We start from the raw sequence: 17,798 nt of genomic DNA on the forward strand, positions 1-17,798 counted from the left end.
CCCCCCCCCCCCCGGGGGCGGCTACATGGGGAGTAGGGCGGGGTCAGCTGTGAGCCTCCAAGAGGTGCAAGGGAAAGGAGTGGGGGAGAGGTGGGGGGGGGAGGGGAGGGGGAGCTGAGCTTCGGTGTGGAATCAGCTCCTTATCTTCTGTGCTGGAGTGTGGCCTCCCTGTAGCCTCCCTGTGGCCCTGACTGAAGTCCCTCCTTGCCAGCCTTCAACAGAGGCGGATGGCTTTGGACCAGTCCCTTTCCCATCCATTCTATTCCCAGCTGGCACACTGTGGCCTGCAGGCCGAACCCTGCCAGCCGCCTGTTTTTTTGTGGCCCGTGAGCTGAGAGTGATTTTTACATTTTCACATGGGTACATTTTCTTAATTGTAAAATATACACACACAAATTATTACGATTTTAATCACCTTAAGTGTGCAGTTCGGTGGCATTAAGCACATTCACACTGTTGTGCAACCATCACCACCGTCCGTCCTCAGAGACTTTCCATGTTGCAAAACTCAGTGCTCATTAAACACCAACTCCCCTGTCCCCCGCCCCCAGCCCTGGCAGACACCATTCTGCTTTCTGTCTCCGTGAATCTGGCTACTCCAGGTATCTCAGATAAGTGAAATCACAGTATTTGTCCTTTTGTGACTGGCTTATTTCACTCAGCATAATGTCCTCAAGGTTCAGCCGTGTTGTGGCATGTGTCAGAATCTCCTTCCTGTCCGAGGCTGAATAACGTTCCGTTGTGTGTGTACCACATTTCATTTATCATCCATCTGTTGAAGAGCAGTTGGGTTGTTTCCACCTCTTGGCTACTGTGAATAATGCTGCTATGAACATGCTTTCGGTTCTTTTGGAAATATACCCAGAAGTGGAATTGCTGGATCACGTGGTGACTCTATGTTTACTTTTTCGAGGAATCACTACACTGTTGTCAACAGTGGCTACACCATTTTGTGTCCCACCAGCAGTGCACGAGGGTCTCAACTTCTCCGCATCCTGGTCAGCACTTGTGATTTTCTGTCTTCTTTACAGTGGCCATCGAAATGGGTGTGAGGTGGCAGCTCACCATGGCTTTGAAGCGCATTTCCCTACTTGTTTAGGTGCTCAGAGTGTCCCTGGTTTAAGGTGCATACCCGGCTCTCCAGAAAGGGGAAGGGCAGATGCCCTGGCTCAGCCTCAGACCTGCCCCTGACAGGCTGTTTGACCCTGAGTAGGTCACTTCACCCTCTGAGCCTTGGTTTCCTTGTCTGTGAAATGGAATAGCAGTCCCTGCCCCACTCTGCACTCTTGGGAGGGATCCAGGTGGGGAAGCAGGAGCCACTGTGGAGCAGGGGAAGGTCCCTCACTTACTGGCTCCCCAGAGTATGTGGCAGGGACCCAGAGCCGACCTCACTCAGACCACACAGGTGCAAGCAGAGCCGGGAGGGAGATGGGGGGAGGCTTTGCTCGGGAAGAGGTGTTGGAGGGGAGGCTGAGCTGGAGTTACGCTGGTGAGAAGGGCTGCAGAGCAGGCAGGCTCATTAGGAGACCCAATGGAGGGAGCGTGTTGTGGAGGTGAGGCCAGAGCAGGCACCTGTAGAGTGGCCAGGCTCCCATGGGCGTGGTTGTCTTGCAGCAATAAGGATGGGGTAGTGACCGGCCTGTGAGCAGGCCCCTGTGGCTGCATGTGGGAGCCATAGGAGGGTGGCGGGGGACTGCTGTGCCTGCATTTCTCCTGTATGCATGCCAGCAGGAGACAGAGCTAGGGGGACCCATCCCTGATCCCTTGTCCCTAGGCAGGCCCCCCCCTTTCTCCTCCAGGCCCCAGCCCAGCGTCCTGTATACCTAGGGAGACCAAGAGGACAGACCCACCCACAGCCCAGCTCCAGGCATGAGGTCAGGGCCTTGCAGTCTCCGGTGGGTCCCAAGGGGTGAAAGAGCAGGCCACATGTCAGCTGACATGCCCCAGCTATGCAGCTGGAGGTGGTAGGGGAGGCCCTGGCAGGACATGCGGCTCATTATTTGGAGGCAAGTGGTGCTAAGTCCAGACCGAGTGGGCAATTAGCACAGCCCTGTTGGCTCTGGCTGTGGAGCGTGAACAGGGAGGGCTGGCTGATGAGCTCAGGGAGCATCTGTTGAAGCCCCTTCCCCTGCAGCTGTTCCCCTCCACAACCAGCCTCAGTCAGAGCCGGGTGGCCTGGAGCCGCTGCCCTCTAAGGAGCCTGAGAAAGACTCATTTCTCAGTGGGGAGGGCACAGCTTGGGCAGCCAGGCAGGGCCTGGGCTGGGCTTCACAGGGCTGGGCCGCAGCCCTTCCTCCCGCCGGCCGACTTCTGCCCAGACAGTGGCCCTGGGAGGAGACGCAGCCAATGTTGCTCATCGGTCGCTGGAGCTGTTCTCCAGCGCACATTAGGATTGTCTGGGGTCGTCTTGGAAATGTGACCCCAGCACTCCCTCTGGGTCTACTGAGTCCCACCCTCTGGTGTCCATATGGACTGTTTGTCCTGGGCCTGGAGTATGGCTGTCAGTTGCACACTGTCCTCAACCTGAAGGTGTTCCCAGGCCAGGCTGGGGAGGGTCGGGGCCTGGAGGGTGCATCTGGATGGGTGGGTGCAGGTGGGGCCCTGGCTGGAGAAGCATCATGACCAAGGCCTGGCAGGGCAAGCCATCTGCAGGTGGCTGAGTGGGCACGTGAGTGTGGAAGGGGGAGACCAGGGAGGCAGCGGCTTCTACTTGCAGGCCAGCTGCAGCAGGTGCAGGGCTTGGGGGCGAGCAGGCCTGCACAGGGCAGGTGCAACCTGTGTGACACCAGTCTCCTCCGAGAAGCCCACTCCCCCACAGCACTCTGTGTTTCCAGAGCTCCCCAGTGATCCTGAAGCAGCCAGTCAGGTCTGCAGGACATAGCTGTGGAGGATGTTGTGCTCCTATGGCTCTGTCCCTGCGGCCATCAGTGGCCTGGCCACTGCTGCTCACAGGCCGTTGTTGGGACAGGCCTGGTGGCCAAGTGGCTACATGAAGGAGGAAGTGAAGGGGCAGACAGGAGTGTTCACCCTGGGGGAGGCTGTGAGCAGAGGTCCGGCACCTGTGGCATCATACAGCCAAAGAAAAGCAACTTCTTGGTCTTGGTGGACAGGTCTGGACTTTTAAAGAGCAAATGTGGGGGCTTCCGGTCAAGATGGCGGAATAGACAGTCCCCAGCATCACTCTCTCCCACAAGTCAACCAATTTACAGCTATTAAAAAGCAACGACAGCCAAGCTGGGGCTGCTAGAGCTCAGGAGAAGAGGAGAGATCTACGGAGTGCCTGAAGGCAGGAGAAGCCACCATGAGAGAAAGGACTGCTCCAACTGTTTCGAGCCCCAGCCACTTTGAGGCTGGCCCTGGTGAGTGCACAGAGCAGGAGCTGGCAAAAGCCACAGCTGTGCCCTTCATATGAAGTTGCTTGGAGGCGGCAGGGGAGAAGAGGCCAGCAGACCACTAATAGGGTTCCCTTGGATCCACATAGGAGCAAGGAACCACAACAACTGAAAACAGGAGCCACTCAGAGGCCAGTGAGTCATCGAAAGGGACTAGAGCATGGCCCGACCCATGGGAAGTGTCTGGAGTACAGGCAGTGGGGGAGACGGGCCCACCAGGGAAACATTGGGACACAACATAGACAGCTGATCTGCCCCCCAATCAATGCAGGACCACTCAGAGGGGACTGGTCAGGAATACAGAACTGCATGGGACACAGTTTGATGAAAAGACTCAGGCCCAGACCAGAGTTTCTACACAACCCAGGTGCACTGGATCTCACTAGACCTGGAAGTATCTATAAAGTCAACCATTAAACCGTGAGCTGCACAAAAAGCCTTCCCCAGGGAATCAACAGCAAAACAGCAGCTTAGCTCAACCACAGGACTCAAGTGCTGGTCCCCACAGGAAGTTACCCATTTTAGAAGTAAGCAAAGGACAACAAATTAGTTCCAGCACAGAGTTTAAGTGGTGGGAACAGCAAATAATCCAACACAGAACTGGAAGAAAAAACAAAATACACACAGACCAGAGACAAAGTTTGATATTAACTAGTAAAGGTCTCATCACCAAAGAACACCTATAAAACCTAAAAGGACTGGAAGTCCCCTGGGCTACCAAGCCAGGGATGGGGGAGGGATGGGGGCCCCAGCCATGCCCCTCGACACCTGAAACCAGCCCAGCAACAATCCCTGAGCTGCTGTGGGAAGCACCCCTGGCTCTCCCAAGCTGGGGTGGTGGGGGGCCTTGGGCCTCGACCACATCCCCCCAACACCTGCGACCAGCCCAACTATGACCAATCCATTGCTGGAAGCCCCCTGGTCTCCCCTGCAGGAATGAGGGGGCTGCCACAGGCCTCAACCCCATCCCTCCTCCTTCCTTCTTCTCCCACCGTATTTCCTTCTCCCCTCCCCTCAACCCTTCCCCCCAACTGCTCTGCAACATCGTAGAATGTAAAAAAATAATATTAATAAAAATACGTAGAAAAAAAAAGAGCAAATAGGGTTTCTATGGACTAGGAAGCAAAGTGCATTTTCTACTGCTGTGTAACAGACTCCCACAAAGTTAGCAGCTTACAACCACACAAACATACTCATACTTACTATGTGACAGTTTCCGAGAGTCAGGAGACCAGGTCCAGGGGTCTGGATCCTCGCTTAGGGTCTTCCCAGGCTGCAGTCAGTGTGTGGCCGGGGCTTCAGGCTCGTCTGAAGTGGGGTCTTCTTGCATGTTCACCAGTTGCTGGCAGGATTCTAGTCCCTGAGGCCCCGACTCCTGGTGGCTGCCATCCGTCCTTCCCTTCAGTAGCCTCATCAAGGCCAGCAGGAGACAACCTCTACTAGTTCCAGTCCCTGCTTTCTCTCTCAGGCCTCCAGACCCTCTTTGAAAGGTCCACTCATAGTCGTCTCTCTTTTGATTAACTCAAGGTCAACTGATTGGGGACCTTAATTCTATCTGTGAAATCCCCTCCCAGGAGTGAGACCCCCCATGTTCAGAGGTCAGCCTGCACTCGGGGGGTTACATGGGGCATGAGCTCCAGGGGCCAGAGTGGGGCAGGCCATGGGGGGCTGTTGGGGACTTGCCTTCAGGGAAGGGCCTTGGTTAGGGTAGGATTCGGAAGGGTGCCAGCCGTGGGAGTGGAGGGCACTTTGGGAGGGGGTAGGGCAGGAGGAAGGCAGAGGCCTGAGCTGGGGAGCGGTCGGGGTCTCTGCAAGACTTAGAACCCAACATCTGGCAACTAGTTGGATGTGCAGATGAGGGGGTTCCCCACCACCTTCACCCTGTGATGCCTGCAGTTCTGCCCCCTCCTGCCTGGGTCGGTGAGCTGTGGGTGGGACCTACATGGGGCCTGTGGAAGCAGAGGCCTGAAGCCCCTCGGTGCAGGCTCAGGGGAGAAGCGGGTGGGGGGGGTCACCCTGAGGGCAGCTGGAGAACAGGAGGGAATCTGGGTTAGGCTTCGCTGGGGCACAGGGGGGAAGTGGGAAGGGGAAAGGGCTGCGTCTCAGCAAGGCGAGGCCCGATGTAGGCAGGCCCAGGTACAGCAGCCTGCCCTGCGCAGCTGGCGAGCCAAGGGCTGCAGCTGGGAAGGCGGAAGAGGAACCTACCCCTGCCCCAACACATGCCCCAGCAGCAGCTGCTCTCTCACCCCCGGGAAGAGGGCAGTGATCAGCCCAGGACTCCCACATCCCAGGGGCCGCAGAAGATGGTGCTGCAGGTCGTCCTCCCGCCATGAGGCTGCGGTCTTCCCTGCTATTCCCGGGCCACGGGAGGCCCGTGCTCCTGCTCGTCCTACCCCAGCCCATCTGCTTCCTCGTTTGTAAGACAAGACAGACTCTCTCTCTGCTGTTGATGGGTTTTGGAAACACTTTGAGAAGGTGACCTGTTATTGAAATGCACGTAGTGCTAAATTCAAGTCCCTTGGTGATTTTCGGGGGGGTTACATAGAGGAACTTTTTTTTGTTTTAGTAGTTACATGTTTATTTTAATATGTATTAGGAAAAATAAGCCCATGAGACACATAATTTCATGGATAGCGTTATCTGGTCTGAGCGGAAGTGCCAAGAGCGAGCTCATCTCAGCACGAGATAAAGGAGAGGACGTGGTAACTGGCAGCTCAGGCTGATGCCATCGTGGGGATGCCCTTGAATGACCAAAGTCAGCTGCAGATGGAAACAGGATAGGCCTGTCTCTGCGTTGCGGATGCTGTGCGTGGCATCCCTGGTGTGAGGCCTGGGACCCGCTGGCTGGGGACAGCGACGCCCCCCTGTCCCCAGCTCCACCCCAGGTAATTTCAGGGGAGCAGAGGACAGACAGCCTCAGTCACATCGGTGACCGAAAGTTCAATCCAGGTTTTAAAAATAGAACCTGAGGCAGATGAAGTGTCTATCCGCCCCCGCCCCCAGTGCGGAATATTTCCAAAGGAAATTGCTTCTCATTACCTCATTCTGTCGTGGAGCACGTGGCCACGGAGCTACTCGTCTCTCCGCTAATTTTATGTGTGGAATGGACTGTGTGTTCCTGGCTTAATGGAGGAGCTAGGACACCATCGATCGCCTAATTGGGGCCGGGCCGCGTGGTTCCAGTAAGCCTGGCTGCTGCTGCGGTCATGGAGTGTACGACACTGGCCGGGTGAAGGGCGACCCAATCAGAGCACCTGGAGGACGTGGCCCTGTTCCTTTGCTAACTGTTGGAGCGAATGACCCACAAAGCACTTTTCGGGGAGCCAAGGCTGGCCGTTGTCTTGGCCTGGGGCTGACGTGTGCAGGGAGTGGAAAAAGGAGATGGGCAGCCCAGAGCTGGAGCCACAGGGGAAGGTGCGGGGGCGGCACTGGGGCCAGGGCTGGGGCAGCCGGATAGCCACGGGGCCTCTCCTGCCCCTTCACTGCCCCCCACATCCGCCCTTCGTCGGGAATCGCCATCTGCTTACAGCCAGATCACTTTTCTTACTGGGTCGTCCATCCCCTGGAGGAGCTGGGCCCGGAAAGGCTCTTGGCCTCAGGCGCGGCCCTGTCATTGTCAGGGTTCCCCATCATCGGCTGCCCGCTTGGGTGACGCAGTTGAATGCTGGCAGAGGAGCCGGCCAGATGGCCTGGCAGGAGCGTGGAACGGAGGCCCAGCAGTGGCTGATTCTCTGCCCAGCCAGTTCTCTGCCTGTGAGGGCAGGAGGGACAGTAGCATCAGGGTGTCCCTCCAGAGTGACCCTCCAGCTGCCTCGGTGCAGAGCCTTCCCGGTCTCCCTGCTTCTGCCACCACACATAGAGTGTGTTCCAAGCTTCCCGGCCAACGGGACCACCTCTGCAGGCTCTTTTGCCCTAGTCTCCCAGCCTGCGCTCTGCCCTGGCCTCAAGGTGTCCAGGCCCGGCTGCGCCTCTTTCTGGAACACTGTCTCTGCTCACCCCACCCCAGCCGCCCCCGTCTGGTTTCTTCCTGTGGATCTCAGCTAAAACATCGCTTTCCCGCTGTGGCCGCGTCTAGCGTGCCTGTCCTTGGCACTGCGGTTTACTTCTGTCCTTCCCGCTGTCCACAAGCCCCAGAGCTGGGTGCTGCTCTGGGCTTACACAGCAGCTATTTCATACAAGGAGGCAGGGGAGGGGTCACCATCACCATCTCACGGAGAAGACTGAGGCCGGGGACCCAGTTCTGTCTGAAACCCTCTCCCACTCTTCTGCCAGGAGCCAAGAGTTCTGTGTTGTGATGTCACGGGTGACCTGGGAGAACTCAAGGCTGTCGGCTGGCCCAGGGCGGGCCAGAGGGTGCCTAGCAGGCAGAGCTGGAGGCTGGGCAGTGGGGGGTCACTCCAGGCCATGAGAGCATGGAAGTCTGAACATCACCACTACTCCCCGCCCCCCACACTCTCTGCAGTGGTTCCTAATGCTGTGGGAGCCAGGGAGCCATGGGTCTGCTGGTGAGCCATGCCCCAAGCAGCCGGCAGCCTTGCCAGGGGCCTGCAGCCTCTGCAAGCCCCACCATCTGCAGATAGGAAAGGAAGCGGTGCCCAGCCTGGCTGCCAAAGCTCAGCTATGTGCGATGGCCTCAGCTGCTTGGTCTGCAGGGTAGGGTGCGCCTGGGTCACAGGGCAGCCCAGAGGGTGGGGGCGGGGGTGGGGGTGGGGATGTGCTGACTTCCCACAACACTGGGGTGCGTGATGCCGCCTGGGTCCATGGCAGCCTGTGGCCCTGAGCCAGTCCCTGCAGCTCAGCCTGGAGCTGTAGGATGACCCTGAGCCTGGGCAACAGGAGGAGCAAGGGAGGGCAGTGGTGGGTGGAAAGCTGGGGGTGTGCGCAGCATGATCAGTGGCCAGGTTTGCCCTGACCTAGGTGTGCCTCTGTTTGGCAGGTCATTGTGCAGGCCTCTGCCCGCTGGCTGTTCACAGGCCCTTCTCCTCCCTTCCTCTCCTAAACCCTTCTCCAGTTGATGAAAACACCCATCCTGCTGCCCAGGCCTGGAGCCACAGAGACAATCAGGGAAAGAGAAGCAGCCTCTGTTCTCCAAGAGCTGAAAGTCTAGCTGGAGAGAAGAGTTATAGGGAGGCAGTGGATCAGTGCAATGAGTGAATGAAAACGGTGAATTTGTTCTACTTGAAAGAATCTGGCAAACGAAGTTACTTCATGATGAATGGAAAAATGGACAAATGGATAGATGGATGCGTGGGTGGGCGTGTGGATGGATGGATGGATGGATGGATGGTTGGACGTTTGGGCAGATGGATGGATGGATATATGGGTGGGTGTGTGGATGGATGGGTAGGTATGTGTGTGTGGGTGGATGGATGATGGGTTGCTATGTGGCTGGCTGACTCAAGTTAGCCACCCAGGATGGGGCCAGGCCTGCACAGGAGCCACAAAAGCCGAATCGGCAACACAAGGCACACTCTAGGCCTCAGGGTGCTGAGTCTGTCAGGGGAATGGGACATCCAGGACTGCGTGTGGCACATGCCAGGCACAGGGGCCCTTGGGTACCAGGGTCTGCTCCGCACCCTGGCACATGCATCTTTCCTTTTATGAGCCTTACTTTCCTCTGCGCTATAAGTTGTTCATCTGATAGGATCAGCATTTGCAAACTGGCGGCCTTTGGGCTGAACACAGACTGCTAATATGCATGGAGTCTAGTATGATTTTCATTAATGTCTATTTCCAAAAATTAGGATATTTCACATGCAGGTCAGGATTTCTGGCTTCTCTTGAAAAATCAAAAATCTAGCAGGCCTTGGCCCCTGTTCCTGACCTTCCTTCATGGCAGCCAAGGCAGGACTGTCCCTCCAGGTGGCCCCAGGCCCCCGCCTGAAGGCTGCTTCACTCACTGGTTTCTCCACCTGGCCGCCACAGGTGTTGAGTTTGCAACCCTGGGCTTGCTACTCTCTGAGGGTCCCCTGGGGGAGAGGGAGCAAGAAGGGGCCTCCTCCATGTGCAGTGACATCCTGTCTCCCTGTCCCCTGCCCCACAGCTTTACGCAGGCCATGCTGAGCCAACCCAAGATGGAGAGCCTGGACAACCCCATGGCCTACTGTCTGGGCCTGGTGCTGCTGGGAGTGGGCGTGGTGTTTGTGCTTTCCAGCTTTTTTGCACTGGGGTTCACTGGAACCTTCCTAGGTAAGACCCTGAGCAGGCCCACTGGGGCCCAGGGGGGAGAAGTGCCCAGAGGCTGCTGCCCTGCTGTCTGCGATGCCCCGTGGGGAGGACTGGGGGCCACTGTGTCCTGGCCCCCCACTGAGTCCAGGCCAGCAGTCCTGGTTAGAAGGGGAAGCTGGGCTCTGCTGTCTCATCTAACTCCATTGAGCCGCTACCTCCTGGGGAATGAAGACGACTCCTCCTAGCCCTGCCTCCGAGGGACCTCACAGCGGTCTCCCGGGCCCGGCTCCCCTTATAGAAGGCCCTTGGGCCCTGTTTGCAAGGAAAGGCAATGTGGTGTCAGCCCAGGTGCATAATGACAAGACCCTCGGCCTCCGCAGCCACCTCTGGCTCAGGCCTGGGCAGCTCCCAGTGCACGTGGCTGCCAGGCCAGGTGGTATTTCAGTTTGCTGTGTTTGGGCTGCAGACAGGGCTAGCGTGGGTCTGGGGTGGGGTGAGGGACGATGCAGTGCTGTCCCTTCTCCACTCCCACTGCCTGTGGCTCTCGTGCTTCCGGCTGGGAGACCTGTGTTGATCTGGCCAGACACCCACCACCTTCACGATGGCAGCAACTTCAGCTCCTTGGAAGCCCAGGAAGGAGAGCAGTGGAGAGGCAGTGGGGGAGGCTGGACAGGCAAGGGGCCTTGGAAACAGGGAGCGAGAGAAGGAGGCAGCCCCTGTCCTCAACAGGAGTCCTTCCCCACGAGCAGGTGACACACGGGAGGTGGCACAGCGCCAAGAGGTGCCCGGCTCTCCGCCAGGGGCTGGGAGGCCCAGGGCCTCTCCCTCTCAGGCCTGGCCAGCTGCAAGATGTGGAGAGCCTTGTGGCCTCAGCTTCCTGCAGGATGGTGGTAGAGCATGGAGGCCCTGCTGCCCTGCCTGGTGTCCCTATCCACAGGCCCCGTGGCCTCAGGGCCACCACAGGCTGCACCAATGCTCTCTAGGAGTTTGTGCTCAGGAGTGCAATCCCCTAAGGGAGCACGGGGTGTGGACAAGGGCAGCACCCATGGCTGGGCCTCGCTGGAGCTCGGGGTGCCTGCAGCAGTGGGCCAGCAGGCGGCTGGGTGCTTTGGGTCAGGCAGGAGCTGCAGGGGTGTGGCCCTAGAGGGGCATACAGGAGCACCTGGTCTGCCAGGTGGTGGCAGAGTGTGAGCAGGTGGGAAGGGGAAAGGCCTTGGAGAAAGCCGCAGCGAGGTTAGGGGAGGGGGAAGAGGTGGGTGTGTGGAGAGAAGTGGGAAGTTTGGCTGCACAGGGGGTGCCAGTCAGGGCCAGTGCTGAAGGGGGGCAGAGGAACTGAAGGCTGTGCAAGGGGCTGATGCTCCATTCCCAGGGAGGTGAGAGCCATAGAAGGGGTTGCAGCAATGAAGAAGTTGGACTGATGGGACTGGGCCCAGAGGTGGGGACCACAGTGCAGGAAATGGGCCTCTTTGCCCAGCTGGAGGGTGAGGAGTGGCCGGAGGGGGCTCTGCCAGGACCTGTGGGTGGAGAGGAAGGAAGGGGGCTGGGCCACCAAGTGCAGAGGAAGCTTTGCTGTCCAGTCAAGACCAGAGGTGATTAATCCTCCGTGGGCAGGGGCCTGGATGGGGGGTCTGGACACGGGGATGGCAGGCAGAGTGGGTGGGGAGCCGAGAGAGGGGGCTGGTGGAGGTACTTGGAGGTGGAAGAGCAGGCCTCGGGCCGTGGACGGTCAGCGCTGGGCCAGTGGCAGGCAGCGGGGGTGGAGGTGGGGTGGGGGGAGCCAGAAACACCAGTGACTGCTGCTTTGGGATGGCCCTCCCCGCAGACATGGCCTAGAAACGCCGGAGGGGACCCAACAGGCTTTGGATGTAGGGCAAGGCGGTCACTTCCCGCAGTGAGTCAGCCCAAAGCAGGTTTCTGTGCCACCGCCCCCAGGCCCACCACCCCACTTCCTGCTTCCTGGGAAGAAAGCCTCTCAGCGGGTTCTGGGGTCAGCTCCACAGGCCCGTGCACCCTTTGTGCCCAGACAACAGTGACGCAGCTCCGGCCAGCCCCTCCTGCCTGTGGATTCCCATTGTCGGCTGGCTGCCCTACTTTCTGCCTCAGATGAAGCTCCATTGTCTCCTGGGATGAGAGAGAAATGAGGGATTTCTGGGGAAAGGAGATGCAGAAAGGATGGAGTAGCATATTTTACTGAGCAGCTACACTGGCCCAGTGGTGACAATTACTGCATGTGGGCCTGTGCCAGACACTTGGTGCCTGCAATCCCTCGGTCCCTTCTTACTGCCCTGCCAGGGGAGGCCTTGCTACCAAGTGGCAGATGGGTGGGTGACTGGTCTGTCTGCACTGTGTCCATTTCCTCTGGGCTGCTGGGTGTGACACGGAGTGACCAGGGGCGTGTGGTGGGCAGGCCCAGGAGATTGAGGTGGGGGAGCGGAGCAGCCCTTAGCAACCAGCCAGCCCCAGGGGGAGACTGAGGCCCCAGGGAGAGAGGAAGGAGGGGGAGGTGGGCAGAATTAGCGGCAGGCCGGCCTGCGTTAGGTGGGGAGCCTGGGGGGTCTGTCTAAGGGGGAAACATGAGCCCAGGGAGAAAGGCCAAAGGAGAAAAGGAGCTCTCTGTACAGCAAGCAGGGAAAGGCAGAGCCCGTCTCAGCTGCGGGTCCTGCCACAACCCACTCTAGGGGCCTCTCTCAGTAACAGGATGGCCAGGGCAGCTGAGTGACCCTCCCGTCCTGTCCACAGGTGATTACTTCGGGATCCTCAAGGATGCGAGAGTGACCACGTTCCCCTTCAACGTCCTGGACAACCCCATGTACTGGGGAAGCACAGCCAACTACCTGGGCTGGGCCATCATGTGAGTACTGGCCCCGGCCACTGCCTGCCCTGGCCGCTCCCAAGGGAGGAGGGGCATTCCATTCTCAGAAGTCTCTCATCTGTGGGAACGACTTGACATCCAGAATTGGGGTTGGCAGCCTCTCTCAAGGGGCCAGAGAGTGTCAGCTTGAGGGCCGCAGGCAGGTCACAGCTACTCAGCTCTGCTGCTGTAGCGGGAAAGCGGCCACAGATGTCGGGAAACAGACGGGCGTGGCTGGTGCAGCTTCATTTATGGACCCTGAAACTTGAATTTTCAATCATTTTCACATGTCACTAAATATTCCTTTGATCCTTTCTTATTAGCCATTTAAAAATGTAAAAAGCCTTCTTGGCCTGTGGGCTGTAATTTGCAGACCCTGTGCTAGCACCTGAGGGCTGGGAAGGTCTGAGCTGTCTGCTGGTCCCACACACTGCAGGGGGTGACTGCACTGCATAGGGGCTCAAAGCGGGCCCCCGGCTGGCAAAACCTCCATGTGCCCACAGTGGCCTCCAGCCCATCAGGGAGCTGGTCTGTGCACCCGCTCATGTTGCAGATACCCCAGGACCCCCAGTGCCTGTGAGGAGTGGGCCCTGGACTGCCATCTGCCTCGGACAAGTACAGCACTGACTAGGGTATGGGGAATGTGCCCCCCGGATGCTCCCTGTGGAGGAGGCAGCGGCACAGGGAGAGCTGCTCTGAGCCCTGGGCCTCACACCACACCTCCCAGCTGTTCTAGTTTACCCATCTGCTTCCACAGGTGTTTTCTTTTTTCTTTCTTTCTTTTTTTTTTTTTTTTGTAGAAAGTGTTCTGCTTTTAACACTTGAAAACAATGCACCTAGAATGTTACAGATGCTCCCAGAGACCAGAAAGATTCTAGGACCCCAAAGGATTGAATCTCCCCCAGCTGCTGGGACCACTTACTGCAGCTGGGATCACAGCAGCTGGGGTGTGATGAGAAGGTAGAAGGGGACTCGTGTGTCTGGCCCCACCCAGCATCCAGACCAGAGAGTCCCCAGCCCTGTGAGCTTTGACTGTGACCTGTCCCTCCTGCCATTCTTCCAGCCCGCCCTCTCACCTGGATTCTGGCAGTGGGCTCCTGAGGGTCAGGCTGTGCACCCCCAGACTCAGCCCCTCCACAGAGCATCCCCGACCCCAGACTCACAGGATGAGCCCAAACTGAAGCTGAACCCACCTCGTCATCCTTGCAGCTTCCCTGTCTCCCTCCTCTGTGGCAGCACACACCTACATGTGTACACACCCACCCACACACACACACACACACACACACACACACACACACACACACACACACACACACACCCGTCCCCTCTGCCTGGAACCCTCCCACTTCTGCCCCTAGTCAGTCCTTCCAAACCCGATTTAGGTGTTCCCTCCTGTAGGAAGCCCTACCTGACCCCCTGGGTGCCTCTCTGTGCTCCCAGCGCCCTGTCCTGGAGTTAGCAGTTTTGTTGTCCATCTCCTCTGCAAGGACAGAGCCCACCCAGGGGACCCCTCTGTGTCCCGAGCAGTGCCTGGTGCCCAGGTGTGAGAGTTGCCCCTGGGAACAGGGCTCTCAGTAGCATGTGGCCCCTGAAAACCGCCTCTGGAGGACAGCTGAAGAGAGACCTGGCTGGACCAGCGGATGGAGCCCTTGGTCTAAAAGCTCATTAAAGATGAGCCATTAGCTGGTGCAACGCCGACCCAGCAGGGCTGCTCCCAGACCCCGCAGCCCATCTGTCTCCGCCTGCCCCTGAGCAACCAGGCTTGTGGGAGCTCTGGCAGGGCTGGGGAAGGGTTCCTGGGGAGCACGAGGCTGGGCTCAGGCACCTGGGCTTCTGCTTTCTCCAGGCCCCACCTCCCCGACCCTCCAGCAAGGCCCAGCTCCCAGGGCCAGCCCCACCACCACTCCAGGCTCAGGGCCAGGCCTGGGCTCCAGCATGTGGGCCCCTCTGGGCCCAGTTTCCTCATCTGCAGTGTGGGACCATCATCCCAGAACTGGGTTGTCAGGAGTGGCAGCAAGTGGGAAAGTCTCAGGTAGCTGTCACAGAAGAGGGCAACTGCAGAGTGCCTCTCCGTGTTAGTCCATCTCTGTTGCTTATAATGGAAATACCTGAAACTGGTTAATTTGTAGAGAAACAATGTTTCTTGCTTACAGTTTCTGAGACTGAGAAGTCCAAAGTCCAAGGAACACATCTGGTCAGGGCCTTGTCCTTGGCAGTGACTCTACGCAGCAATGCGGGGAGTTGCATGGGGGATGGTTAAGCACAGAAAGAGATTCTCACGTGCTGTCATTTTAAAGACAACAGAACCACGCCCACGGCCACCATTAAACCATCAATGGATTAATCCATCTACTAGGGCACAGTCCTCACAGTCTAATCACCTCTTCAAGGCCTCACCTTCCAGTCACCATAATAGGATTTCCCACCCTCTAACACTGTCACAGTGGGGATTAAGTTTCCCACATGAACTTTGCGGGGACAAATATATCCAAACTATATCAGTCCCCTTTCCCCACCTGGCCCATCAGTCCTTTCCCACCCCCACCAGAGCAGAGGGCCCTGGGCTTGCCTTGACCCACAAGGCCAGGGTCCCAAGGTCACTGCCCCTGGGGGCAGCAGAGATGTGCCTGGTGAGGGGAGGTGGCCTGATGCTGCTGGCTGAGATCTGAGAAGGGTGGGGAGCCCCCCGTTGCTCTGCAGGGGTGAGGCACAAAGCTGGCTGCCCTGGGGCACTCTCACCGTGGGATTCTGTGGCTCCTCACCAGGTCTTGGATAGAGAGCCTCCTGCCTGGCTCCCTGGGATGCCTGGCACAGGGGTGGGGGCTCGGCTCACGCTAGATAACCAAAGTAGGGCAGTGAACAAAGCCCCAGGAGGGCAGATTTCATTTCCACCCCAGAAGGGTCTCTACTGGGTCCTTGTGGCAGTGAGCCCAGCCCCAGGTGCAGCCGGCGGAGGTGGGCCTCCTGCTCCATGTTGTACAAGATGGGGGGTGTCTGCCTCCTTAGTGCCCACAGCGGGACACTGCTGGATGCCAGGCCTGGGGTCAGAGCCTGGGCTCCTGACTTTGCTGTCCCCATGGCTGTCCTGCCTCCTCCCGGAGTTCCCAGACCCACAGACAGACTGGTTTGTGTGAGGTCCTGAGGATGGAGGGGAGCGGGCAGGACAGAGGGTCCTGCAGTGTTCACGTGTCCTCGATCCCTTCTGCCTTGGTGCTGCCCCAGCCTGGGGCTCCTGTGATGGTCTGCAGGGCAAGGGGCAGCCAGGAGAGCAGAGCCCACCTGGAGCCTTGGGGCCTGCCTGCGTAGCCCTCTGGCTGCCAGCTTGGGTGTGCCCATGGGCTGCCCGCTCCCCTCTCCTCCCCTCCCCAGCTGATCTGGACGCAGCAGCCCAGCCCTGCAGGAGCCGGTGGGATCAGAGATAACTATAGAAATAGATGGGGGACGGCAGCTATTTCTGGAAACCCGCCGCAGAGGCTCTCGGCCTCCTTGGTGCTGTGACTAACAAGCTGCTGGTGCTCATCACGCAGTGGGTCACAAGCTGGTCACCAGCAGAGAGCCTAAGGTGGTGCTCTGTCCAGCCCGAGGCATCCTCTGGCCTGGAACTACCAGAGGCTCCTGGAGCCCTGGACCCTGTGCCCAGACTCCTAGCAAGCCGGGAACACAGGCCTAGGTGTGGGCTGTTGTCCCCACCACCTGGGGGGCCCAGGCCAGGGCTGGGTGTTGGGGAGGAGGTGAGTGGCTCAGCCTCCCAGGGCAGTAGCCGGGGCCCGCACCTGTAGGCAGGGGCCACACAGGCCACACAGGACCCAGGGCTCAGGCGGCAGACACTGTCCTCAGGGCTGTGTGTCCAGGGCAGACCCCAGACTGGCTTCAGGGGCCTTGGATTTATTTCTAGAAAAATCCTTCTCTCTCAAGAACATCGTCTATGGAGGGCAGGGGCAGCACTTTCTACCCCAGAACATGCTTCTGTGCAGAGAACAGACGTGGCCCCTGGGACTACTCTGAGAGATCAATCATTCATTCCTCCCTGCCTCACACCTGCCATGTCCTGAGCACCAGGCCGGGGCTGCGACAGGGTGGAAGTGAGCGGGGACCACCCTGAGGGGACCAGCAGTCAGGACAGGCAGACGATGAGATGGTAAATAGATCAGGACAGTGGGGACCCAGGACCTTGTGAGAAGGCTGGACTCAGGAAGGGGGACAACCTGGCTCAGCGGTTCAGCCAAGGGCCCCCGTTACGGCAGGAGGGGGCTGGGTGCTGGCCCTGACCGTGTGTCTGTCTCCACAGGAACGCCAGCCCCACGGGCCTGCTGCTGACAGCGGTGGTGGCCTTCATCTACGTGGTCGCCATCCTGTATGAAGAGTGAGTAGGGGCTGTTGCCGGGAGGGAGCTGGGCCACCGTCTGACACCAGCGTGACTGCTGGGCTCTGCCTCTCCCTTCAGAGCCTTTCTCTGTGGCTGGGATGTGCTTGGTCCAGGCTGCCGTCCTCTAGGCCACGCCAGGTCAGAGTGGCAGCCGGGAAGCTGAGAGGGCACACGTGGGGCCTGCGAGACCCTGGCCCCTCCCGGCCCCTCGCTGCTCCTCTCTGAAGGCTCCAAGTTAGTGCCACCTAGTAGCTTTGGGGCATGGAGGGGATCCGGTCCCACCTGGACTCTCTGCCTCTGGGGAAGAGTCCGTGCTCTGGCCGGGCAGGGATCTGGTGCCTGGGGTGGGGCGTTGCCCCAGGACCAGCTGACCAGAGCCGCTCCCGCTGCCCCACAGGCCCTTCACAGCTGAGATCTACCGGCAGAAAGCCTCCAGGCTCCACAGGAGAAGCTGACCGGGCTGCCCCAAGTGCCAGGCCCTGCACGAGGATGACAACATCTGCTGCTGCTCTGGGCTCGTGCCCGGCGTGGCTGCCCCAGTGCCTTGGAAACTGCTACCTTGGGGGCCCTCAACAAGCTGCCATGTGGCTTCTGAGCCCCCCCCGCCCCACTGCTCCCACCACGTCCCCACTCACCAATAAAGGCACCCTGACCCCAGCATCCCCTCCCGGTCTCTGTCTGTTCATGTGGGGAAGGAACAGGCTCCAGGAGGGCAGGATAAGGGAGGGACGTCCCCTGAGGGTTCCTGGGCCAGGCTGGCCCTGGCCCTTCCTCATGAAACCTCACAGTGCTGAGCTTCGCAGAGAAGGGACTTAATCAGAAGGCGTCTGCGACTTGCCTGGTTGTGGCCATAGCTTCACCTCCAGGGGGTTTAGCATCCTGTGTCACCTGCCCTCCCTCCCTGCCCCAGCACTCCCAGGACACCCCCTCTGCTGCCTCTTACCTTGGGGGGATTCAGCCCAGTGTGGCCAACAAGAGAGTGGAGATGTGTCATCGTGTCGTCCTTGGCGACCTGTCT

At 59.0% G+C, this 17,798-nt stretch overlaps 1 protein-coding gene across 2 annotated transcripts in view; it reads left to right on the top strand.

The window, feature by feature from the left end:
• PEMT (phosphatidylethanolamine N-methyltransferase) overlaps nucleotides 1–17,440 on the top strand; it is an 89,681-nt gene extending 72,241 nt beyond the window's left edge. For both annotated transcript variants that reach the window (XM_008566238.1, XM_008566237.1), the window contains exons 4-7: nucleotides 9,436–9,581; nucleotides 12,300–12,411; nucleotides 16,703–16,777; nucleotides 17,178–17,440. In XM_008566238.1, coding sequence (XP_008564460.1) covers nucleotides 9,436–9,581; nucleotides 12,300–12,411; nucleotides 16,703–16,777; nucleotides 17,178–17,235 — 391 coding nt within the window. In that variant the 3' untranslated portion in view covers nucleotides 17,236–17,440. The remainder of the gene's footprint in view (nucleotides 1–9,435; nucleotides 9,582–12,299; nucleotides 12,412–16,702; nucleotides 16,778–17,177) is intronic.
• Nucleotides 17,441–17,798: the final 358 nt, after the last annotated feature.

The sequence above is a fragment of the Galeopterus variegatus genome, unplaced genomic scaffold (genome assembly GCF_000696425.1).
Source record: "Galeopterus variegatus unplaced genomic scaffold, G_variegatus-3.0.2 Scaffold229, whole genome shotgun sequence".
Taxonomy (NCBI): Eukaryota; Metazoa; Chordata; class Mammalia; order Dermoptera; family Cynocephalidae; genus Galeopterus; species Galeopterus variegatus.